Source organism: Alnus glutinosa, chromosome 13 (assembly GCF_958979055.1).
Source record: "Alnus glutinosa chromosome 13, dhAlnGlut1.1, whole genome shotgun sequence".
NCBI lineage: Eukaryota > Viridiplantae > Streptophyta > Magnoliopsida > Fagales > Betulaceae > Alnus > Alnus glutinosa.
Window position 1 is genome coordinate 14,567,697 of NC_084898.1, and position 26,793 is coordinate 14,594,489.

Consider the following 26,793-nt stretch of genomic DNA (forward strand, 5'->3'; position numbering starts at 1 on the left):
ACGGCTCGGTAGACAAGGGAGAAATTGACCGAATCGGGCATCGGCATGTGTTTGAATCAGCAACCATATGAAATCAGAAAGTCGCTAAAGTCTATGTCGTCGTCTGAGACCGAGGGGATCAAACAATTTCCGAATCTGTTCAGATACAAATCTAAATCTGCTTATAACATCCCAAATTCCCAAAAACCTATCACAGAGACCAATCATCCAAGGTGCATCAAGTTGGAGATGGGTTAGATTAAGGGGGGTCCATCAATTCCTTCTTCTTCACTAAGGCTCAAATCTCTCTCGGCTGAGCCCGGGACGAGAGCTAGAAGCTTCTGGGTAGAACCATCGTGGCTGTGGAGGCTTTGGAGCATCGTGCTTGGCCTCACACCACCGATCGGTGAGGATGAACATTGATTTTGGGCTCTTTTTGGGCATGCTCTGAGATGTCTATGATCTTGAAATGCTCCAAGTTCGGTTAGGAGAAGAGATCTTGAACAGGATTGGATCAGGTAGAATTGCCGGTTCTTCTTTCTCTCCATTCCAAGGTCTGATCTGACCCCTCTCAATTGAGTTTTTGGGCTTTGGACTGGCCTCCTTCAATTTCTCTGATCTTCACGTTCAGTTGATTCCCCAGGAATCTCCCATTGGTGCACAAAGTCTCGGGTTTGGTCATTATCTTGGAGGTCCGGTACCTTCTAACCCATCACCCACGATGAACAGGGGCTCATCATGGGCAGTCACTGTTCCGTCGGGATTCTGTCCCCCATCAGCAAAGTCGTCCTTCGCCTGAAGATCTCCAGAAGAAAACAATACAGTTCAGGGCTCCAACGTTTCACTGTACGAAGACCCGAGGTGCCGGGGAGTTCATAGGCTACACTCGGACATTCTCGGGACCTCTGGGAGTTCGTGAGCTTGATGGAGACCAGTAGATGCCATGAGTCTCGGAGGATTGGTCGACTAAGTCGGCCTCGGAACACGAGGGATTCAAGGGCGTTCTTGACTCGGTGGATTCTGAGTGGAGTGGAGAGTCTCCGTCGCCGTCGTCTTGGAGGTCTGAATTTTTGTCGTCCTGTGGTTCGCGTCACCGGGACTCTCGATGGTCTTGAGGTCAGTGGGGAGGGTCCAGAGCTGTACCTTCGCGGTGGCGAATCCTTCTTTACCTGACTCGGTATCTCCGGCGAAGCGAGGATCTCCATCTGGTTTTCAGGATTTTGGTGGAAAGCCGAAGAAGAAGCCAGGAACCGGACCAGGTTGGCTTCTCCTTCTTTTTGTATTTTTTGTTTGTCTGGGCCAACTCATTGGAAAGAGTTGGACTAGGCCCATTCCCCCAAGCCTAAGCCAATCGACCTGAAGCCTTATTTTTTTTTTTTCTTCTTTGAGGGAAGAAGCAACGATGCTTCTTTTTCTTTTTTAGGAACAAAATTGGACCCACTATGATTTTACACCAACACACCCGTGTAAAATTGTTACCTCTGAGCGTAGATCTAGATGATACCACATCTGTATACTGCCAACACCGATTTGGTGTGATTAGATTCCGATCTGAGATTTCAAACTTGATTTGATCACATAGTCACCGTTGCGGATTTATTTTTGAGAGAACTACGTCAGTTCCCACAGACAGCGCCAAACTGTTGGTACAGTTTCAGGTACGGTGATATGTTGCCTTGTGATTCGTTGCCTTACTTGATATTCGCTCTCCTCGTAATCTGCAAAATAATAAACGGCTCGTCGGCTTGTGGGGGTGCCGACGAGCCGTTTATTATTAAAGGATAAGTCAGAATTGATTTGTTATGGAAAGTTTTTCCATAACAAAGAATTCAAACATTACAAAGTTCAAAAATAAAGATATTCACAGGTGAGACCAAGCTAGATGGTGTTCAGATTAGAAGATTCGGTACGCCAAGCACAGAACCTCGAGCCACCAAAAGCCCCTAGCCGTCGTAAATCTCGGACAACCAAAGCCTCAGCGCTAGTCTGAGCCTCCAAAGCCGCCAAGAGAGATTTTTGTGGAAGCAGTCTGCGAAGCACTACCGATGAAGAAGCTTCGGTGTTCTCTCAGAGTGGCATTTCACCATGATCTTAGTGAAATCAACTACATCAGTCCGATCCATCTCCTACTGAGAGTAAGAGATCATCTTCACAACTTTGGCCCAACCGACAATATTATTTAGAGGCACTTATGAAGAAGATATCTATGGGGAGTTGCTATTAGTACTCTGACAGATCACAAGTGTCCAAGGATTGAATTAGCATCCATCAGGTCAGGCGCCACTTCAATCCAGAGATTCGAGGCATTATTCGTCATAATTACTTTGAAAGAGGTGGCAATTGTCAGATACAGATTATGGAAGATCCAGATTCAGAAATTGAGGTACTAAATTCTCTTACATTCTAAATTCAAATAAGAGAATTTGGGGGTAACTGTTGGAGAAATAATCAGCTCCAAAGACACGTGGGTCGAGCCCATCGGGTTGGCCCAGCAAGATTAGACCCAATTTACAAGACCATTCGTTATCTCCAAAAAGACTTATAGCCCGAGTATATCAAGATAAGACTTTTATCAAATATGGGATAAGGTACCTAATAGTATGGCATCAGCTGAAGAGGTAGTGTCCTATCCAGTTTGGACTCTACTACCCAATTCAAATTCTATGAAGATAAGATTAAAGACTATGTGATCTAGGACTCAGACTCCTAATCAAATTATGCTCCAAGTATTTTAGAAGTTTTATAACTGTGAGCTGTGAGCCTATAAATAAGACCACTACACTAGGTATTTGACGGGGGCAGATTCTCTAAGCTCTGAGATTATTGATACTCTCCAGAAAATAAATAGTTTGAACTAACTTAGGCATCGGAGTGGGGGTATGGTCGGCACCCCCACGAGCCGACGAGTCGTTTATTATTTTGCAGATTACGAGGAGAGCTAATATCAAGGAAGGAAACAAATCACAAGGCAACACGTCACCGTACCGAAAACTGTACCAACATCGTCTTTTAGTTTAGACGGGATTCTAATAAATAACTCATTCTGAGACTCATACCTGGCTCTACTATGTTGAATAGTCAATGGCAAAAAGGAAAGCTTATTGGGCGCGGTACATTTGGAAGTGTTTATGTTGCCACCAATAGGTATATACATTCCATGTACTTACGGTCGTTTCTTTTGTTTCGGTAAAGTCCAAGTACAGTAACTCTCTTCTTACTGGGAAACCAGAGCTTTATGTGCAATGAAGGAAGTTGAATTATTTCCTGATGACCTAAAATTTGCAGAGTGTATGAAGCAGTTACAGCAGGTTACTCTCCAGAATCCTAACTTATTTGATTTATTGGAGACTAAGAGTATTTTAGTTGCCTGGTATTGGGCCCGTGAATTTTTGATGTAGTATGCTTTGATGGATGGTATCCATATCCTGCTATTGTGGTCTTTATATATGCAGTATGTTTTCAATTTCTTCTCGAAAATAAATGTTGCTGCAGTTGTCGGGTTGCATCTTACCATGAATTAATAGTTCATCATATGCTAATTAGAGAAGTTTCTTGCCCTTTTTTCTCTCTCCTATAGGTTTTGGATTCTCAAATAAGCCTCAACCAGGATATGGATTTGACTACACTTTGGATGGTAATTGCTTTATTAGCCTAGACAGTGTTGGATAATATATGCTTCTTGTTTACCATTTTCATAGTAAATTTTGTTATGACTGCAGAATATGTGTCTTCCTTGGAGTCTCTTATAGATGAACGTGCCACCAATAAGGTCTCACTTGTTGTCCAGGTACCTCTGTCTTTCCTGCTTTAAGGCCAGTTCCAGGCAGTGGAAAAGATATTGCTACAAAAAATGAGGTACTTTCTGGGTCTTGTTTTAGTTATTCTAATAAGATTGCTGGGGATTTATATGAGACAAATTTTGTTCTTGTTATTTGCTAATTCTTGGAATGGTTAAATGTATCTTGAGGGATGCTCTGCCTTTAACTACAAAACATGGACACTCTTGCAAAAAGATTGTTTTTGTTTGTTTGTTTGTTTGTTTTTTACTGTTGTTGTTGGATGTATGCTGAGTACCAATACTCCATTTGTTTTAAAGTATGCATGGACATGACCTCTCATTGATAATTAGTTTTTTGATATTTTTTTTTTAACGTATTTAACGCCCCTTACAGTTGAAAAGGCATTAAATTTAATGTCGTTTTAAATTGTAATTGACATTAAATTTTATGCCGTTTTAAACAATAAGCGGCATTAAATTTTATGCCGCTTATTGTTTAAAATGACAATAAATATAATGCCGCTTATTGTAAAAACAACAAAAATTTTATGCCCTTTTTACTGTAAGCAGCATTAATACATTTAATGCCGCTTCTCAAAAAACGGCATAAATTAATATCGTTTGTGTTCTAAGCGGCATCAAATTAATTTAAGACCACTATATTAATGCCGTTTGAGAAGTGACATTAATTAAACGGCACTTAGTGTTTGGTGCCATTTATATAGCCTAAAACGACATTAAATGTGTGTGTGTGTGTGTGTGTGTGTGTGTGTGTGTGTGTGTGTGTGTGTGTGTGTTTTTTTTTGGAAGTGTCTATATAATATACGATCAAATAATCAATGGAAATGTAGTCAAGAAAAAGTTTTGCAGTTCTAAATTCACAATAATAACATGTATCATCCAATTTAGACTTAGAGCTTCCAAACAAACACTACTATAACAATTACATTCTAATTACTCGAGCCCTTCGACATGAGTTATCCGCTTAGAGTCTTCATCCCAGCGAATTTTTCACTCTAACCTTATGAAACCTGCTAAATTGCAAAACATTGAGGTGTTTCATAGTGGATGAGAAATAACTGTGTAAATTCATGAATTAATAAATAAATAATTACATAACCAATTAAGTAATGAGCCTTGAATAACTGTTCATGTCATATCTCTAGAATCTTAAACATGGGTTTTCGCAAATGATGTATATTGCTCCCATTATTACGCCCAGATAGAAAAGTGATTTATTCTAAAGAAACAATGAGGCATAATTTTGGTAACAACAATAATATTTTAATGCACAGAAAACATGATATACATATATAATTAGGTAAAGTTATAGCTAATCTCTAAATGGTCTATCAAGGATATTAACTCATTTTCGACAGGATTGACTGTAACGACCCCAATTCTAAATAGAGTAATTTGTAGGCTTAACCCAGGTACATGTACTTAGAGATGTATATGCCCATTAATATGATTGGTTATCATAGTTAAATGGATCAATGCACCCTAAAAAAAAAATAGAAATTTTGATTTTAAAGTTTTTATCTTGCATGACATGATTGGTTTAATTAACAAGTTTTACGCACTAACAGGGCATAGGATCAAATCTCAACAAAAGCAAAATGTTATTTTCTACAAATTTTACCTAGTTCCTCTTTTTTTAATTTTTTTTTTTAATTTAAATTATTTATGTATAAACCGAGTTCCAAAAGAAGTTTAAAAATTGGATAGAATTAAGGGATAATTGCATCATTGGTTCCTAGGGTTGGCTTAAATTACGAATCACTCATTGTGGTACAAAAAATTCATGGAGGGTTCTTGTGGTAAACTATAATTACAAATCACTTACTGAACCCATTTTTCGTCCACCTAGTTAACAGGGTTCATTAGTGGATTACAATACAAATGATATATAGAGGTTGTCTCATTATTTATATGATGTGGCAAACTAACGGATTCTGTCAACTTGGTGGACTGAAAACTGGTTTAAGGAGTGATTCGTAATTATAGTTTACCATAAGGATCCTCCATGAAATTTTTGTACCACAGGGATTGATTCGTAATTTATGCCAACTCCATGGACTAAATGTGCAATTATCCCTAGAATTAATGCATAAAATGAGATTATGAAAAATTGCATTGAAGGATTTTAGAGAAAAATCATATGTTCATAATTTTAGCAAATTTATTTCAAATCACATTGAATATCTAATGCAATTTTTCCTTAATAATTTTAGCTCATATTTGCATCCCATTACATTTAGAAATTGTATGGATTAATGTTAGCTTAAGATTTTGCACATTTTTACGTATTAATGGATTGAAATACTTTTATTTTTAGTCTTTCCTTACCACATGCAAATATTTTCCATATCACTTGCGATACCATATTTGAAATTGAAAATTTCAAAATTGTCATAATTTTCTACGCATATATGGTTGAGTATGACAAGATTTTTACTCCATTCATTCTTGCATTAAAAGCACATGTGGTGTTGTCTTTTAGACAAAGTAATCATATCTCTTATCATTGCATACAATCTTTCCATGTCCATAGTTTATTTTCACGGGATTCGAAAACCAATCTAATAAAATAGGGAAAATGATTTTTGCACAACCTATTTACACAACTCTTACACAACTCAAGACACATTGGTGAGACCAATGCATGGTGAGACCAATGCATGGTGAGACCCAAATGCATGGATCCCACCAATGTGTCTTCGGTTGTGTAGGAGTTGTGTAAATGGGTTGTGCAATAAACATATCTCTAAAATAGTCATATGCATATATGGTTAGATTAGAATTTTATTAGACAATTTTTTTTTTTTTGAAAAATAAACAAAAAACCTAGTCAGTGAACCTCATGTCAACTAGGCAGTTATCTAGAAGTTCTAGAATTTTCAAACCTTCATGCCACTTTTGGCATTTATCTTCAAAAATTTAATTTGTCAAAATTCTCGTAAATCACTTCATTCTTATAAACCTTAGAAACAAAATTGAACCCAAGACACAAACCGTAGCCTCCATTCTCTACCCTAGTCGTATACCTCAAACTCTCATCTATTTTTTCTCTTCTCATTCTTCTAACAAAATAGACATAGCCATCTCTCTCTCTTCCTCTTATTCTATGAATTTTTCAAGAACACCAAAATTGAGCACTACCTATTAGTCTTCAATAAAATTTCAATTCTCTCTCTCTCTCTCTACAACTCTACGTGGCTACAAAACGTCAACATCAATTTTCTCTCATCTCCAATTTTCACTTTCACGTGGGTACCTATTCTTTTCATTCTTTTTGAACTCATTTATATCTTATGAACGTATATAAATGCATATTTTCTTTATAGTCACATGTTTTTGCATGGCGAGTTATTTTCATAGTTTCATCTAGCCATATGTTTTCCTTACATATTTTTCTAATTTCATGGGTGCATTAGAAAATATCAAAACATGTATTTATATAAAAAATTGGATTTCATATAAAGTAATAACACTTCTAAATGAAGGTACCGTATTTTTCATGGATTATGATTATGGGTTATTGTCTTCAACAAATCACGATTTCATGTTAACTTGTGTACGATTTTGCATGATGTGAATTCATTTATTTTCATGATAGAACATTAGCATACAAATCTCCTTACACAAATGTGTCTCATTCATGAAAATTTTTAATTACACGATTAGATTAGTAGAACATAAAACATAAAACCTTGTTGGAATTCTAAGGTTTCCATCATGATATTTGGACTCCATGCTTTCCATTATTATATTTTTCATGAAAACAATTTTAATTAAAAATAGAAATTGTAGTTTTGTTAAGGGAAAAATATAAAAAAAAACCATCTCAACTAATAACCGATTTTAAAATAGGATAGGAATTTTATAACCCACATATAAGAGTGACATGTGTAATTTAAGCATGTGAGAATTACATGTTATTAAAACATGTGCTTCTCACATGCTAATGAACACATGTCAATCTTAGATATGGTTGGTATGAAATTTCTTATAAACTGGTTTGCAGGAAATTTTTGTCCTTTAAAATAGTCCCATGAATTTTGAAGTGTGCTAAAGTGACTCATCAAACTACAAAGGTATGCCAAAAAGTCAACTTTTTCGATAATATCCTTATTCTCTTAAAAACTAAAATAAAAAAACTATTTTCTAAGCAAAAAAGAAAAAAGAAAACCCAGGGAGTGGATTAATACAAAAAATAAAAAATGTTTTTTTTTTTCCGAATAAATAAAAAATCAGTACCTGTAATTGGCTTAAATTACAAATCGTTTCTTGCGGTATAAAAAGAATTTTAAGGTCATTAAGGTAGGTCAAAATACCATTTTAGTCTCTGTAGTCAAAACACTTTATAGATTTCGTTAGTGTCCATGTTAGCACCAATAAAATGAAAACATGTGTCATTCTTAGTAAAAAAGAAGAAGAGAAGAATACAAAATTAGTTCATGTGGTTTACCTGATTTACAATTAAATTTCTGTAGTATCAAAATGAATTCAAAGGTCCTTGTAGTATGATAAAAATACAAATCACTACCTCCGGTCAAAATCTATCAAAACACTAGACGGATTCCGTTGGTGTGCCATTTTAGGTGCCAATAAAATAACGACACGTGTCACCGTTAATAAAAAAAAATTATAAAAAATATATAAAACTAAAATTGTTAAAGAAATTAAAAACTTGAAAAATTAAAATTTTTTAATTTAAAAAAAAAAAAAAGAAAAAACCAAGGGGTGGCTGTCGAGCCATCCCTTGGTTTCTTCCTCTTCTTATTAATTTTCTTTTTTTAAAAAAAAATATAAAAATTAAAAAGTTGAAGAAATTAAAAACATAAAAAAATAAAATTTTTAATTTAAAAAAATGAAGAAAAAACCAAGAGGCACAAGCCACCCCCAGCCAAGGGGTGGCTATGGTTTCTTCTTCTTCTTCTTCTTTTATTTATTTATTTTTTTGTTTTCTTTAAAAAATCATTTTTTTTATTAATTTTTTATTTTTGTTTTTAAGAAAATGAGGGTATTATATTAAAAAAAGTGGCATTTTTAGCACACCTTAGTAATTTGATAGGTCACCTTAACACACTTGAAAATTTATGCTCCCCCAAGAGGTAATTCAATCGGCTGGGGACCATGCCTCATGAAGCGGAGGTCATTAGTTTGAATCCCTCCTCCCCCCTCTTGTGTGGACATGTCAAAAAAGAAAAGAAAACAAAATTTATGGGGCTATTTAAAATCGGTTGATAATTGATGAGGCTTTTTATTTTTATTTTTTATTTTTAAATATATATTTTTTCCTTTTGTTAACTATACAAATTTTCATTAAGACTAGTTAATCAATTGCGTTGTTTTCACAAAAGGTTTTAAATAATTAATGGTATGAAATTAGTTATGGAAAGAGTGACAAAAAAAAATTTAAGGAGTTCATTTGATCCATTTAATCTAAGTTTTTGGGATCAGAAAGTGTTGTAGATAATTAAGCTCAACTAGTTAAAAAAGAGGGAAGCTCAATTGTAGTAAGAAGGGCATCACGAGTTTGGTCCCCTTAGAGTATTTTATGCCCTACCATTAGAGTTTTGGTTAGAAAGGACCATATGTACCTAACTAAGAATTAGTAACTTATTAATGTGGTTGAACAATTGTTCAGGTAGCTAGCTAGTTGACAAGGGGGAACCTTCAGCTGCAGACATAAGGTAAGTAGATCCCCTACCTATTCTAAGATTATTTCAGGTCTTGTTATTTTATTCATGGTTTTTAGCACAGTAGATATGTACATGTGAATAATTGTTTTATTATTGTATTCCAAATTTACCTTGCTTTACTGAAAGGTTTTCAAAGAGCTTTTGAAACGAAAAGTTGTCTATAGAAAATTATATCACTGAGAGAAGAGATTTGTTTTGGAAACTTCTTATAAGAGGCTCCAACTTTGAGTAGATCCAAGAGCTGCTGGTAGCCTAAATACAAGACATGTCGATCTACTTGTGGCAGACAAAAAATTCAAATGTTGGGATGCCTAAGGTATTTTTTTTGGAGGCGAGGAACGTTACTGTTCGATCAATCTAACTAACAGGACTACAGCCGAGGGACGTTAATTCCATACAACAAATAGTGTGATTCTATCTGATTCACCACCTTTGAACTTATAACCGTACGAGATGAACGGTTGTAGATAGCGAGAAAGACCACCTCCGGTGAGAGCTCGGGAAAGGGACCCCACCGCGTGGACCCACTTCAAGTAGACTTCTTGGACCGTTTCTTTCCTATTGGTCCGATTGGCCAAGGCTCGAGAGTCGAGAGTTTCAAGTTTCACCAACCTCTACTAGGGATTGAATAATAATATATTTGACACGCTTTATGGAGCTGTCACGCGTTAGCCCGTATTTGATGAATAGCGGTGCCTACGAGTTGCAGATTTGAAGGGAGGGACCTCACCGAACTGATCGACAAGATCTCTGATGCTAATGTACGCCGAGGAAGGACTATGGAATTCTTTAACCAGAAAGTGAGATATGTGCTACAAGAAGCCCGCGATATGGTGGAAGACAGATAGAAGAAATTCCCACTATGGAGAAATTTTAGGATGCCCTCTCAAGGGTTACGCGGTTAACCTTGAGACAAGGAGAACTTCTGAATTATCTCGAAGATTTAGTTAAGGATTTGAGGATCGCATGTTGCATGAGAGATTGAATCGGTGATGTGATCTTTGTAATTTGATTTTGTGACATAAATTAAGGTAGAAGGTTCTAGAAGTTAGATATAGTGGGAGCCAATGAGGAGAGAGTTATGGAGAAATTTTAGGATGCCCTCTCAAGGGTTACGTGGTTTACCTTGGGACAATGAGAACTTCTGAGTTACCTCTAGGATTTAGTTAAGGATTTGGGGATCGCATATTGCATGAGCGATTAAATCGGTGATGTGATCTTTGTAATTTGATTTTGTGACATAAATTAACGTAGAAGGTTCTAGAAATTAGATATAGTGGGAGCCAATGAGGAGAGTAAAGGGCCTTGGACATTGACATCGTAAAGTATTGGTTAGGGAACCAAGACTGTATAGCGGCATGAAATGGATACCTAAGAAATTTAAATGGACGGTATGATCAGATGTATTAAAGAATCTTTATGGAACTATTGTGTTAGAGCACTAACAGCATATACTCAACCGTTTTTCTTATTTTAGAAAAAATTTAAAGAATTAAACCATTTTTTATTTTTTATTTTTATATAAAAACACTCCAGAACAGAACAGCTTCCCTTTATATTTCCCTATATATTAAAATCACACACACACACACACATATATATATATTATCTTTTACCTTTTTTAACTTTCCAGAAGCGTCCGCTCATATTTTTTCACACAGATGTACAAAGGTGTTTCTGTTGCCATCTGTTGGTACAGTTTCCAGTATGGTGACGTGTCTCCAATTGATTCGCCACTTCTTCCTGATCTTGATTCCTGTAAAACAACAAACAACTAGTCGGGGGTGCCGACTACACCCACTCCGATGCCTAAGTCAGATCTAAATCGATTTTCTGAATAGTATCTGTAATCTCAAAAACACAGAGAATGCATGTATCGTCATACCTGGTGCGGTGGTCTTATTTATAGGCCGATAGTTGTAGTCTTATTAGAATCCTTGAAGCCCAGTTGGATTAGGAGTTTGAGTCCTAGTCTGGTTGAACCCTGACCTTACCTTCAAGGAATTTGAATGAGGTTGCAGAGTTCAAATTGGATTGCATTCATACCTTTTTAATTCCGTGCCATTATCTACCTTATCCCATTAATTATGGAATAGAGGCTTATCCCTAATCTTCTGGGATACTGGCCTTGTCAAATTCTAAGACTACTACGGTGCACTTCGACCAACCCCCGAGGTGATAATATCCGAGACATGTTCGCTCCGACTAGGAGATCTCAGGATATTGCCGCACCATAACAGGGTTGTGGGAGATCCGAGATGTTCTTATGCCGAGATGATATTATCCGAGGTGTTATCACACCAAGGTGTTATTACTCCGAGGCAATCTTCTATACCGGGTTGTAACTCAAACTCACCGCACCATAACAGGGTTGTGGGAGATTTGAGATGTTCTTATGCCGAGATGATATTATTCGAGGTGTTATTACTCTGAGGCAATCTTCTATACTGGGTTGTAACTCAAACTTCCTGTATGGTCTTGTAGTTTCTGTCAAATCTCCGAGGCATAAATATCCGAGTAATGTTCGCTCCGACTATACTTGGAGGTCTCGGTATATTCCTTGCCGTAACTGGGTTCTGTAAGACCAAGGCGTCATTATACCTAAACAACCTTTTATACTGTTCTTAACAAATATCCAAGATGTAACACCGAGATGTTTCAAGATCAGAATCCACGTGTCTTCGGGGTTAATTTTATCCCCAACAGTTACCCCCCTAATTCTCTAATTTCAAAAATAAATTGAAATAAGAGAATTATTAGTCGCCTGCCAACCTGTACCTGCTACTGTAAAGGGCGTGTCTTTTCAAAAGTTTAAATGTTTGAACCTTACAGCTTCTTTTTCCAATAACGACGTCAGCTCTGTACCGCCGTCCTTTATCACCATGTCGCGATATTATCGAGGTAGTGCCATTTAATTCCTGGATCTGAACGTGCGCCTTTTCAGTTTTCGAAGATATTGACATGATGGCGCCCTTTGATATTTCGGGCAATTGGGGGGGTGGATTTAATGTTTTGGAATACTTTTACTATTCATTCTTTGACATATTCTCGTTCTCTTTCTTTATCCTCCATTGTCGCCCTTTTCCTAAGTTCTTTTCTTTCTCTGAAACCTCTGTTCCTCCTTCCTTTTTCAAATGGCTCCCAAGAAGGCAGCCTCAAATGTTCTTGCTACATCTCGGGCCCGAACTAAAAGGTCCAACGGCTACGTAGACCTTTCTCCCCTGGACACTAGGGTGGAAACCGCCCTTTTTGAAAGGCATGAGGGTGTTCTGCGTCTGAACTATGACATTCCTCCAACAGTGAGGATGTTTTATCAAGCACCTGATGCTCGGCTTATCGATGGCGGTGACATCACCTTATTCGAGCGGATGTTTCTTGCTGGGCTCCGGTTGCCTTTTCCGGAGATTGCTCGAGATTTTGTCCTGTTTCTGATGGTAACTCCTAGTCAGATCATGCCTAACGCCTGGAGATATCTGTTCGCTTCATACATCCTTTGGAGGCTCGTACTGAAGAAGGAGATGAAGATTCTGTAGTTTTTCAACATTTATAGACCAAGGCAGACTTTAGAGGGAATGATTGAACTATGTGTTCGTCACCCCCCTTATATTCATCAAACTCAAGAGTGGGTTAACAAATAACAAGTTTGGGAGCAGCAGTTTTTTCGAGTTTCTGGGGAATGGGAATGCTTCGAAGGTACTCTTTTGCCCGAGAACCGTAGGATGCCTCGGACTTAGTAGTTGCTACGGCCCGACCGAAGCGAGACTGCTTCACTTAGTATGTCCGACCAGGAGGATGTTAAGAAGATAAGTGACTGGTCTGCAGTTAGGGTCAAAGATGAGAAATTTGAGGAAGTCGATTTTGACAATCTTGTGACCGAGGAGAATTTGAGGCAGTTTCTTGGATACAATATTCCGAGAGACAAGAGGAAAATCACCAAAAGAGGGGCGGTCAAGAAAAGAAATGATGCGCCTCCGTCTCCGAGGCCTTTCATCAAGAAGAGACCTTCTGGCCGAGCCGAAGAAATTCCTGAGGACGTTCCTTTGAGGAAGAAGCAGAAAATCCCCTTGGCTGCCTCGGGTGTGAAGAGAACCCCTCCGAGAGTGTCTATGGCTGGAACCAATACCGAAGAGGGATCAGGGAGCTTTCGGGGTTTCGTTCTGGGGGTCTCTCCTACATAAGAAGCTGGTTCTACGCCCACTTTTATCTTAAGGGATGAGTTCGGCTCCGAGGCATCGTACCAGGGGCCCGACACTCCTCTTGAGGAAACTCATGCCGGAGCTTCCACAATAAATAGTCCGGCCCCAGGGAGATCTGAAGAGGGGGATGAACCGAGGCCTGAGGCCCATGACATGCAAGTCATCCATAGGGTGAAGCATCCGGCGAGGAAGCGGAAATTCAGTGCTCAAGATCGTCTTGTCGAAATAATTTCAAAGGCTGAGCGGCTGTGGGGTAAGGCGGTCATAAGGCCTTCTGACGCCGATGAGGTACGGCAAGAGTTTGCCCCTTCGGGTGGTGAATCTATTGAAGAGAGGGATGAGGATGTTGGCATTTTCCGAGATGAAGCTTCGGTCGAAGGCTTTGTGGAAGAAGGCACTCCTCGGACTCCTTCATCAGAGCGTCCAAAAACTCCGCCACCCCCCTGTTGTGATTGTGAAATGGGGCATGAAACCCCCCAAGAACCATGTACAGCTCCTGATCCAAACGAAGCTCAAACAGGAACAACCGAGAGGGTGAATACCGAAGAACCAGAGACTTCTCAGCGAGCTGGTGTTCGGGATACACCGGGCGTTGGTCTCGGAGTGCCTGAAGGATCAAGGGTTAATGCCGAGGCCACCACTCCTGAAGCAAATCTGCATCCCGAAACTTCTGCTAGGGACAGGTCCCATACCGAGGCCATCACTCCCGAAGCAGATCTGCATCCCGAAGCTTCTGCTAGGGACAGGTCCCATACAGAGGCCAGTACTTCTGAATTAAGGCCTTCTGGGTCTGAGGTAGCTCCGTGTGCGGAAACCGCTCCTTCTGTAGGCCCCAGTTCTTTTTCCAGAGTTTTCGCCGGCTTTGAGGTCTTGGGCCGAGGCCTTCTTGGTCATCCAATGGAGGCCATAAAAAATTTGATTCCGGAAGGGTTCTTAGGAAATGCCGGGGTTTCCTCCTTCGACAAAATTGCGCAAGGCATTCTTATATATCATTATCAGGTGAGTTTCCGAGAACAAGCCTTCATTTAGACCCATTTTTAGTTCTTAATCCAGAGTTGGCCTACCTTTCTCTTGTAGCTTCTGGTGAAGATGACTGCCCTTTGGCAGAGGTATGAAAATCGTCAGGTTCAACCTACCGCTCCAGCCCCTGAAGTGCAAGCTCAAGTCTCGAGTCTGGAGAAAGAAGTGGCAGCTTTGAAGGCCCTCCTTCAATCTAGAGATGAAGAGCTTACTGCCCGGGACTTGACTATATCCGAGGAGCGCTCTGCCAATGCTCGTTTGAAGAAGGAAGTAACAGAGGCAAATGAGCGGTATACTCGCTCTGTTGCAAGTCTTTCTACCGAGCTTGATCGTGCAGATTAGTTATCCTCTCGCTTGTAGGCCGTGTAGAACGAATGCTCGGAAGCGTGCAAGAATGCCTTAAATGCTAAGGCAGAAAAGGACAAGCTGAAGGCTGAAGTTGAAAGACTTGAGGCTGAAAGAAACAAAGTTGTTAAAGTGCAGGATCATTCGGAGAGTCTCTTAATTAGGCTTAGGGCTAGATGTGACGCGGGCCAAGCAAAAATGAAGCGCTATCTGAAGCAACTGAGCTATGTGCAGTTCCTTCGGGACCAGAGCTGGGCTCGGGGATGCAATTGGGGTTTCGAAAACTTTCAAACTTTAGTAACAAACTCCAACTATAAGTTTGACCCCGAAACAGTTGGGCCGCAACTGGTGGGTTTCCTGAGGAAGCAATCTTAGAAATGGACGAATTCGGTAAAGAATTCATGCCAGACGTTCCAAGTTGGGGTGACGACGCACCGGATCCCCGAGAGGATCCTCTTGACGATCCTGCAAGCTAAAAGCTGTCCTCGGGCCTGAATCTTTTCTTTATTTCTGAAATCTTTGTAATCTGTAAAAGAGTTTATATATCAATGAAATGAAATTACCTAATTGGAGACCTCCAACCGAGAGGTTTCCTGTCTTTTCGGAAACTTTCAATCTTGCCGTTGTTTCCTTTCCATAACCCTTTCGGGTCGTCCGAGGAATGGATTTGGGCCCATTCTTAATCTTATCCCTTCGGAAACCCCCAACCGAGGGGTTTCTTCCCATTGAATCCTTTCCATGACCCTTTCGGGTTGTTCGAGGAAAGGATTCGGGCGGATTCTAATCGGGATATCCATAACCTTATCCTTCGAAAACCCCCAACTGGGAGGTTTCAACCCTTTTTATCCTTTCCATGACCCTTTCGGGTTAACCAAGGAAAGGATTCGGGCGGATTCTTTTCTGGATATCCTTAGTCTTATCCTCCGGAAACCCCCAACCGAGGGGTTTCAACCCTTTGTATCCTTTCCATGACCCTTTCGGGTTGTTCGAGGAAAGGAATCGGGCGGATCCTAGTCCTCATCCTCCAGAAACCCCCAACCGAGGGGTTTCAACCCTTTGTATCCTTTCCATGACCCTTTTGGGTTGTTCGAAGAAAGGAATCGGGCGGATCCTTTCCTGAGCATCCCCACCATAACTTTTTCGAGTCGTTCGAAGGGAGGAGTCAGATGGATGTTGAAGTAGCTTGATCATCTTTGGAGAAGTTTGATGAAGAAGTGCTTCCATTCTGCTTCGGATTTCTGCTTTATTCTCAGTGTTGGACTAACTGAGAAGTTTCTGGCCTTAATATCCTTCCCATAACCCTTTCGGGTCATTCGAGGAAAGGAATCGGACATTCTTAGTTTTATTCCTTTAATAACCCCTAACCGAGGGGTTTCTCCCATTGCATCCTTTCCATGACCCTCTCGGGTTGTTCGAGGAAAAGATGCAAGTGGATTCTTTTTCAAGTGTCCCCCATAACTCTTTTGAGTCGTTCGAGGGGGGGAGTCGGGATAATTCTTAGACTTTTGCAATTGTTGATATGAATCTTCTTTATTGAATATAAAATTTTTGAGAAAAACATAGATTACATGTAATATTTCTTCAAGTGCTCGGCATTCCATGATCTCGGGAGCTTCTTCCCTGTCTCAGTCATCAGGCGGTAAGCCCCCTTCTGATGGCATCCCACTACCTTATAGGGGCCTTCCCATTTGGGTCCCATTTTGCCTTCCATCAGATCTTTCGTCATTAAGCTCACCTTCCTGAGTACCCAATCTCCGAGCTGGAACTTCCTGGGGACCACTCTTTTGTTGAAATACCGAGCTGTTCGATTCCGATATGCTGCCCATGTGACTTGAGCGTCATCTCTTTTCTCCTGCAAAAGATTTGTCATACCTTGGCTTTCTCGTCATTAAGCCCTGGAATGTAGTAAGCTACACGAAAGCTTGGAGATCCTACTTTGACTGGTATCACAGCCTCAGCCCCATATGTAAGTGAAAATGGTGTCTCGCCTGTTGGAGTTCTTCTTGTGGTTCGGTACGACCACAGTACCTCTGGAACGTATTCAACCCATGCTCCTTTCTTCTTGTCAAGCTTTTTCTTCAAAGTCTTCACCAGGGTCTTGTTCGTCGCTTCTACCTGACCATTTGCCTTTGGGTAAAGTACCAAGGCATAATAGTTTCGGATACGAAGCTCTGAACACCACTTCCAGAATGGTTCACAATCAAACTGCTTCCCATTATCTGTGACCAAAGCATGAGGGATCCCGAATCGGCACAGCACCGACTTCCAGAGGAAACTCGTGATATTTGTTGTAGTTATAGCTGCTAATGCCTCTGCTTCTGCCCATTTAGTAAAATAGTCTATAGCTACAACTCTGAACTTCCGACCTCCTTTCCCTACTGGCATTGGGCCGACTATATCCACCCCCCATTTCGCAAATGGCCATGGAGACGTGAGGGGATTGAGCTTCTCGGGACTTGCTTTCATAATTCTTGAGAACCTCTGGCATTTGTCACAGGTCTTGACGAGGAGAGCCGAATCCTTCTTGATCGTTTGCCAATAGTAACCTGCTCGGATGGTTTTTTGTGCCAGCATCCTCCCTCCTGAGTGGTCTCCGTACACACCTTCATGGATTTCCCTGAGAACATAATCCGCCTCGGTCTTAGAGAGGCATTTGAGCAGGGGTTCGGAGTATCCTCTTTTGTATAGTACTTCACCGAGGAGGCAGAACCTTGTTGCTTGTATCTTTACCCTCCGAGCCGCAACCTTGTCTTCGGGCAACAACCCATTTCTGAGGAACTGAATAATCTCTATCGCCCATTCTGGTTCATCCGGTGTTGGATTTGCTTCCATGACGTTAGCCCTCGGAGCTATTGACGGCTCGGTCAAAATGATAATCTGCCTTTTCGATGCTTCAATCTCTTCATCTGTTCCTGATGCGATCTTCGAGAATTCATCGGCTCGGATATTTTCATCCCGAGGTATCTTTGTGATGACGACCCTTTCAAAATAAGATTGGAATCGGCGCACCTCTTCCAAATATCTGGCCATTCGAGCTTCTTGTGCTTCAAATTGTCCTTGAACTTGACCCACCACCACTTGGGAATCACTTCGGATTTCAACATTAGTTGCTCCCATCTCTCGGGATAATGCCAAACCTGCTATCACGGCTTTGTATTCAGCTTCGTTATTTGTTGTGACAAAGTCCAGTTTTACAGCAAAACCGAACTCTTGACCTTCAGGATTTCTGAGGACACCTACCCCGCTTCTGCCCTGTGCTGAAGAGCCATCTACAAACACAACCCAGGTTAATTCTTTAGGAAGTTCTTCTGCTTCGGGAATATTGTAAAACTCCACAAGGAAATCCGCTAGAACTTATCCCTTGATAGCCGTCCGAGGATGAAACTCGAGATCAAATTGTCCGAGTTCCATCGCCCAGTTGACTAATCTTCCCGAGAGGTCAGGTTTTTGCAGAATCTTCTTCATCGGATACTCGGTCAAGACTCTAATAGCATGAGCCTGAAAGTATGGCCTCAATCTCCTGGTTGAGATAATCAAAGCGAATGCCAATTTTTCGATCCGGGGATACCTTTCTTCTGCTCCATGTAATGCTTTACTTGTAAAGTAAACAGGTTTCTGAACTCCTGAATCTTCTTGGACTAGCACCGAGCTTACCGCCGAGGGAGATACTGCCAAATAGAGATAGAGTATTTCCCATTCGGTCGGGCGGCTCAACAATGGAGGGTTTGTTAAGTATTCCTTCAACTTCCCGAAAGCTTCCTCACATTCCTCACTCCACATAAATGCTTTTCTCAAAATTTTAAAGAAGGGAAGGCACTTATCTGTTGACCGTGATATGAAACGGTTCAGGGCCGTAATCCTTCCTGTCAGTCGTTGGAGTTGTTTCGTTGTTCTCGGGGCCTCCATCTCGAGGACAGCTCTGACCTTCTCCGGGTTTGCTTCGATGCCTCTCTGTGATACCATGAACCCCAGAAATTTTCCTGAAGAAACTCCGAAGGCACACTTCATAGGGTTAAGCTTCATGTTATATTCTCTCAGAGTCCGAAAAGTCTCTCGGAGGTCTTCTATGTGCTTGGTTGCCAGAATACTTTTAACCAGCAGGTCATCTACGTATACTTCAATGTTTCTGTCAATTTGATTTCTAAACATTCGGTTCACCAGTTGCTGATAAGTGGCCCCTGCATTCTTCAAACCGAATGGCATCATCTTATAGAAGTAAAGTCCTCGATCTGTGATGAAAGCAGTTTTTTCTTGGTCTGCTTCTTCCATGTAGATCTGATTGTATCTCGAGAAGGCATCCATAAAGCTTAAGAGCTCATGTCCGGACGTTGAGTCGACCAACAAATCTATCCGAGGCAAAGGAAAGCTATCCTTTGGGTATGCCTTATTCAAGTCAGTGAAGTCAACGCACATCCTCCACTTGCCCTTAGACTTCTTTACCAATACCACATTGGCCAACCACTCGGGATAATCCACCTCTCGAATAAATCTGGCTTTTAATAACTTTTCTACCTCTTTTGCAACAGCTTGATTTCGTTCGGCGGCAAAAGTCCTTCTTCTCTGTTTTACAGGCCGATGATTTAGGTCCACATTTAGTTTATGGACAATGACCGAGGGATCAATCCCTGGCATATCTTCATGGCTCCAGGCGAATACATCAATGTTGCGCTTTAGGAACGCCACCAGATCTTCCTTCACTAGTCGGGGGAGTTGTGAGCCTATATAAACCTTCTTTCCCGAGTCACCTATTTCGAACTCCTCCAAGCCTTCCACAGGCTCCCCCAACGGTGATTGCTATTTCCCGTCCTCCTTAGCTTTCTCACCCAGATTGTGCTGCCTCAGGGTGTCTTTCAAGGATAAGTTGTAACAACGCCTAGCCTCCTTCTGGTCTCCCTTAACCACTCCAACTCTTTCCTCTGTCAGGAACTTCATACTAAGGTGCGGTGTTGTGGTCACAGCTTTTAAGTCGTTGAGAGCTGTCCTTCCGATAATGGCATTATAGGCTGAGACTTTGTCAACTATCAAGAACTTCACCATAATGACCTTTTGCCTTGGATAAGTTCCCACTTTCACAGGAAGATCGATAGAACCGAGAGGCAACACCTTTTCTCCAGCGAAACCCTGTAATTGGCATGAGACCGGGACCACCTTTCCTCGTGGGACTCCCATATGATCAAAGGCTGACTTGAACAGAATATCAGCCGAGCTCCCTGTGTCAACGAGGATTCGTCGAGTCTGATAGTTTGCTATTGTTAGGTTAATCACAAGGGCGTCTGTGTGCGGGAGTGATACTCCAGCATAATCATCATCCAAGAACCCTATAATCAGAGGGTTATATTTCTGAGACTTTGGGGGCTTTTGGACCGAATATACCTCGAAATCATCCAGTTTCCTGGCGTATGCCTTCCGGGCCGAATTGGACTCGCCTCCTCCTCCAAATCCTCCCGAGATGGTGTGGATGATAGGAAGGTTGCCTTGTTGCTCCACCTGAGCTCTGCTCCTGCTTCTCTCCCTTCTTTCGTCCCTCCGAGGCCGAGGGGCTGGCTCTCTACTTCTTCCTCTTCTTTCTTCTTGTCTCGGTTGATAGTTTCTTCTTTCATTCCGATCTTCTTCTCTCCTCAGTCGCGGATATTGGTCCCGCTCCTGTTGATTTCTTTCATTAACGAGAAATCGGACTAGTTTCCCGTTCTCAATGAACTTCTCAATCAACTGCCTCAGTGACACACACTGCTCGGTCAAGTGACCATATGAATCATGGAAGGCACAATTTTTGTGAGCCAAGCGCGGAGGTGGATCTCCTGGAATGGGTCTCGGTCTCTGATATTTCAGATCTTTTCTGAGTTCCATAAGCACCTCAGTGAGAGAGGCATTTAATGGAGTCCACTTGTAATCTCCGAAATTCTTCTTTGCCTTCTTATACTCTCCGAGACCAGCGTCCTGTATGGGCTCGGGATTCTTCTTCTTCTTGGGCTTCTCGGTGGAAGGCTGGTGTTGCTGCTGGGAATTATCGGGAAGGGCTCGGAGTGTTTCCTCCTGATTAATGTACCTGTCCATCTTTACCATAAAGGTATGAAGATCCTTCGGTGGTTTCAACGCCAAGTCCGCCATCAGCGGTCCATCTTTCTTCAACCCTTGGAAAATTGCACTGTAAATGAAGTCATCTGGTGCGCTTTCTATCTCCAGTTTCTCCTGGTTGAATCTCCATAAATAGTCTTTTAAAGACTCGTTTGGTCCCTACCGCACAGAGAGTAGGTACCCTCTGGGTTTTCTTCTGGCTCTTCCGGACACGAACTGGGCCAGGAATTTCCTTCCAAGAGTGTCAAAACGATCAATCGACCTTGGGGGAAGATTTCTGAGCCAGTCTCGGGCCTTTCCTGACAAGGTGAGAGGAAAGGCTCGGCACGCCACAGCATCAGGTGTCTTGTGCAAGGATACGTGAGAGCGAAAATTATCCAAATGCTCCACCGGATCTTCACTACTTGAAAAAACAGGGATGTCAGGTACCTTAAATCTTCCGGGCAGGTCGAAGTTGGATACTTCTTCGGTAAATATTGACTCCTTGTGCTGAAAAAGGTTGTCAACGAGAGACTCCTTCCCGTCACGTTTCTGATCAATAGTTCTCGATAATGTATCATACTTTGCGCCCAAGTCCAGGACCATCCTCTGCAGCCTTCTTTCAGAGTCTGTAGGTGGAACCAGATTAGCGGGCTCCACATGGTCCTTGTTCTGCTGTACGGCTCTCTCCCCTGACCCCTCGGGGTTTCCATCAAGGTTTGTTCCTTCAACCGCATCGTGATTGAATGGTGGCGGAGTCTGAGCAGCTAAGAGCAAAGCATTCTGAGCCAGCAAATCCTCCGCATTCTTCTGTGCCTGGGCCAACTGTTGACTTAGTTGGGTTATTCTGGCCTCTGGACCAGCAGATTCTGCTTCTCCGTAGACATCATCTCGATTAGTAGGTTGCACCTTTCCTTGGGTTTCGTTTTGAACCGGATTGGAACGTCTCGTAGTCACCATCACGGATTTGATTTTCATAAGAACAACTAGTCGGTTCCCACAGACGGTGCCAAACTGTTGGTACAGTTTTCGGTATGGTGACGTGTCTCCAATTGATTCGCCACTTCTTCCTGATCTTGATTCTTGTAAAACAACAAACAACTAGTCGGGGGTGCCGACTACGCCCACTCCGATGCCTAAGTCAGATCTAAATCGATTTTTTGAATAGTATCTGTAATCTCAAAAACACAGAGAATGCATGTATCTTCATACCTGGTGCGGTGGTCTTATTTATAGGCCGTAGTTGTAGTCTTATTAGAATCCTTGAAGCCCAGTTGGATTAGGAGTTTGAGTCCTAGTATGGTTGAACCCTGACCTTACCTTCAGGGAATTCGAATGAGGCTGCAGAGTTCAAATTGGATTGCATTCATACCTTTTTAATTCCGTGTCATTATCTACCTTATCCCATTAATTATGGAATAGAGGCTTATCCCTGATCTTCTGGGATACTGGCCTTGTCAAATTCTAAGACTACTGCAGTGCACTTCGACCAACCCCCGAGGTGATAATATCCGAGACATGTTCGCTCCGACTAGGAGATCTCAGGATATTGCCGCACTATAACAGGGTTGTGGGAGATCCGAGATGTTCTTATGCCGGGATGATATTATCCGAGGTGTTATCACACCAAGGTGTTATTACTCTGAGGCAATCTTCTATACCGGGTTGTAACTCAAACTCACCGCACCATAACAGGGTTGTGGGAGATCCGGGATGTTCTTATGCCGAGATGATATTATCCGAGGTGTTATCACACCGAGGTGTTATTACTCTGAGGCAATCTTCTATACCGGGTTGTAACTCAAACTTCCTGTATGGTCTTGTAGTTTCTGTCAAATCTCCGAGGCATAAATATCCGAGTCATGTTCGCTCCGACTATACTTGGAGGTCTCGGTATATTCCTTGCCGTAACTGGGTTCTATAAGACCGAGGCGTCATTATACCTAAACAACCTTTTATACTGTTCTTAACAAATATCCGAGACGTAACACCGAGATGTTTCAAGATCAGAATCCACGTGTCTTCAGGGTTATTTTATCCCCAACACCATCAAACATTATGCTTAATTGAGTCCCCTGAAACGACATAATGCAGTTCGCTCGAAAGGCCGAAACGCCGAAACGGAGTGCTAGATTCTTGACCTCCTTCTCCAGAGTCTCCAATCAGATCCAAATCGTCCTTGAGATCCAAAACTTCGTCGCTCCTCCAATTGCGCCGGTTCTCACTCATCGAATCTGCCACGAACACCTTCAATTCATCGACATGCCACTCGAAAATCCTTCGCCACTTTCTTTGGCTTCGCCTCCGGATGAACCTTCTTCACGCCACCGATCTTGGAAGAGACCGTGGAGAGAAGAACAGGATCCAGGTAATCCTCGAGCTACTTCTTCTCCTTCTTCACTGTTTTGGACTCTCTGAAACTCACCTTAAATTGAGATGAATTGCTACTTGGAACGCCATCTCCTTCTTCACTGTTTTGGCGGCGTCGCTGGAGATTGGAGCCATGGCTTCACTGTTCACCGTTTGCGAGGTCGTCGTTTGCGTCTAGCTTAGGGTAGGGAGCGTAGTCGCTGGAGTACGGTGGAGCGTCTTTGGGGTCGGACTCTGACGGTTTCGCCGACTGGGAATGATCAGTGCTCATGGTTTTCTCTGTTTGGATCTCTCTCTGTTTGGCTTCACATTGAAAGAAGGATAAGGAATTCACACATGATCAGTGCTCATGGTCGCCGCCACGGTGCTAGTGCTGAGGAGGAAGGGGATGTTGTGGGAGTTGAGGTGGGTGGCGGAGGCAAGACCCGCAAGGCCGGCTCCGATGACGATGAGGATGCGTGAAGCCGTGAAGGAGATGAAGTTCTTGAGGTTGAAGATGCGTGAAGCCGTGAAGGAGAGAGAGTCAGAGAGAGAGAGCTTTTTTTTTAATTAAAATAATGTATTGGATAGCTACGGTGCTACCTAATATATAGGAAATCACTGTGGCTACTTAATGATGAAATAGGTAGGACAACTGCTGTGGCTTGTTTTTTTGATTATTTTTTTCAAATTTTTTCTATTTTAGAAAAGAAAACTACTTATAGGGCATCTGCTACTAGTACTCTTATGTGTGTAGTTATGGTTAGATAATGGATTTGTTAGAAAGTATTATTATTTAGTTTAGTAGTGTTTTATTACTTTACTAATCGTTCAGTTCATTATTTATTTTAGTAGTTTACTATTGTGTAAATAAAAGTCTCATGTTTATCTTTTTATGTTGTTATTTGAGTAGGATTACGTTTATCTCTTTTATCTTTTTAGGAGTCTGGTTAATAACAAATTAGATTGTCGAGTTTTGAATCAAATAGAAGTTCTATTTCGTGTGAGATTCTATTTTTTTATTGTATTCTGTTCAATTAAATATTTCTTTGTCATTGCTCATAAGAGGTCTAAGATTTGTCGAAAATTTTACAAATTTATATTTTTTTGTTAGTTTCTCATCCTACATGGTGTACTCACGTTACATATTGGTGGACATAATTGATGTTAAATTTTTTGATATTTTTCCAAGGAAACTAATGATCGTGGGGTGTAGTTCATATGATTATTTGAGTTAATACATGTTCCATGAGTAGATAAGCTTTCACCATCAATGAGAAATATCTCGGAGTCAATTTACGATTCTAAGAATCCGCTGATGTTCTAATGCCACGTTTGTCAATCATAATTGAAAGGTCAAGTGTTAGCAGACACTGCTTTATTGGAGTTTTTGATGATAAGTTCAAATTCGGTGTAATACCCTTTACTTGGGAGTTAATGATTAATATTTTCTTTTACTATTTTCGGAGATAATTCAAGGCATGGAGGCAATAATTTGAAGAAGGTATAGAATATTATATAAGCTAAATCTTTGTGCGAACCAATCGTCGTGAACTCTGAGGTGTTTTAAGAGGTTGAGGATAGGACAATAATCGGGAATTTTGAGTTGGTAAAATTCAAGAGTGAATGGGCAGATTCATTCATTGAATGGTAGGTATGGAATATGAGAGTCAACAACTAAAGATACCGTTGAGGAATTGAAGTGGGCACTAGATAAGAAGTGAGAGTCGAGACTCGTTAAGGCTTGAATATTTTGGATCCATATAGAATTTGAGTTAGACCATGATATGTGCCATGACCATGCCATGTGGGTGGTAGTAATCGATAGAATAGAAGACACGATTCTTACTACCTTGCGTGAAATCGGCTAATGAACATTTATGTTGGTATAGTTTTCGGTATGGCCTTGACAACACGCCCTTCCCTATTCTTCACGTCTCCTGATCGCTACAAAATAAACAATACCAAGAGAACACGCCGGGGATGACCGGTGTTCTTCCCTCCGATGGATAAGTCAATACTTTAGTGGCTAGTATGCACAAGAACAAATTTTTTATTTTTTATTTTTTTCATACTTGAGGTATAGGCTGAATGATGAGAGCCCTTATTGCATTAGGGTTTTGTATTCTTTATGTTGTGACCTAGGAGTGCCGTTGGAGTCTCTCCTTGACTTAGAATTCTTTACCTTCTAGACCAAGATTTTTTCTTTAACAGTCTCAAAGCGAGTTTTCCGGCAACAAATCGAGGATCAGTTTTAGTCCTGGATTTACAGAGATTGGGTGTGACTCCAAATACCAGAGATCGCGTATAGCAAATCCACCCTCCATTACGTCGGCTGAAACTTAAAGGAATTGACGGAAAGGCACCACATGGAGTGGAGCCTACGGCTTAATTTGATTCAACACGGGAAAACTTACCAAGTCCAGACATAGTAAGGATTGACAGACTGAGTGCACTTTCTTGATTCTATGGGTGGTGGCGTATGGCCGTTCTTAGTTGGTGGCATGCCATGGACTGCCATGGGGAATGCCGTGGCATGCCATGGCTTGCCTTGGTGTGTGACATGGCTTGCCTTGGCCTGCCTTGGGGGTGCCAAGGCATGCCATGGCCGACCTTGGTGGGTGCCATGGCTTGCCTTGGTGGGTGCCATATCATGCCTTGGTGGGCGCCATGGCATACCATAACGCTTCAACCTGTGCCACGATGCATCTATTCATCTGGAAATAACCCAAATTGTGCTCCTAAATTCTTTATAGAATATTTGGAATGTGTCTCATGCTTCAACTCCCATTGACAACCCATTTTCTATTTTTTTTTTTTTGAATTTCTAAATTTTTTTCATAAAAAAAAAAATTAAAAAAATCTGTTTGTCGAAAAATTATAAAACTGCTCCTACTTGAAGGTAAGATTTTTCCATGCATGTGTGCAAAAAATCTCATCAAGACTCCAAGTATTTCATCAAAAAAGGCCTTTATGTTTCTTCAGAAAATTGTTGTTTCCTCTAGCCAAATAGGATTTGGACTTAAGAGCTCTTTAAGGGGGGGTTGCAAGCACCTGCCTTGGAATTCACTGCCAGCGACGTCGCGAGAAGTCCATTGAACCTTATCATTTAGAGGAAGGAGAAGTCGCAACAAGGTTTCCATAGTTGAACCTGCGGAAGGATCACTGTTGAAACCTGCCCAGCAGAACGACCCGCGAACTTGTCACAATCGCCCCCCGCCCTCGAACGACAGGGAGACACTCGTGCTTTCTTGTCAAACAACGTGCGCTGGCACGGTCTGCGCCAAGGAACATGAACGAAAGAGTGCCTCCAGTCGCCTTGAAAACGCTGCGTGCGCAGGAGAATCTTGTCTAGAACAATAAC

At 41.3% G+C, this 26,793-nt stretch overlaps 1 protein-coding gene across 1 annotated transcript; it reads right to left on the reverse strand.

The window, feature by feature from the left end:
* Positions 1 to 19,820: 19,820 nt before the first annotated feature.
* On the reverse strand, positions 19,821 to 21,134 carry LOC133853916 (uncharacterized). The gene has a single exon (XM_062289940.1). The coding sequence runs from the start codon at positions 21,132 to 21,134 to the stop codon at positions 19,821 to 19,823; it is 1,314 nt and encodes a 437-aa protein (XP_062145924.1).
* Positions 21,135 to 26,793: the final 5,659 nt, after the last annotated feature.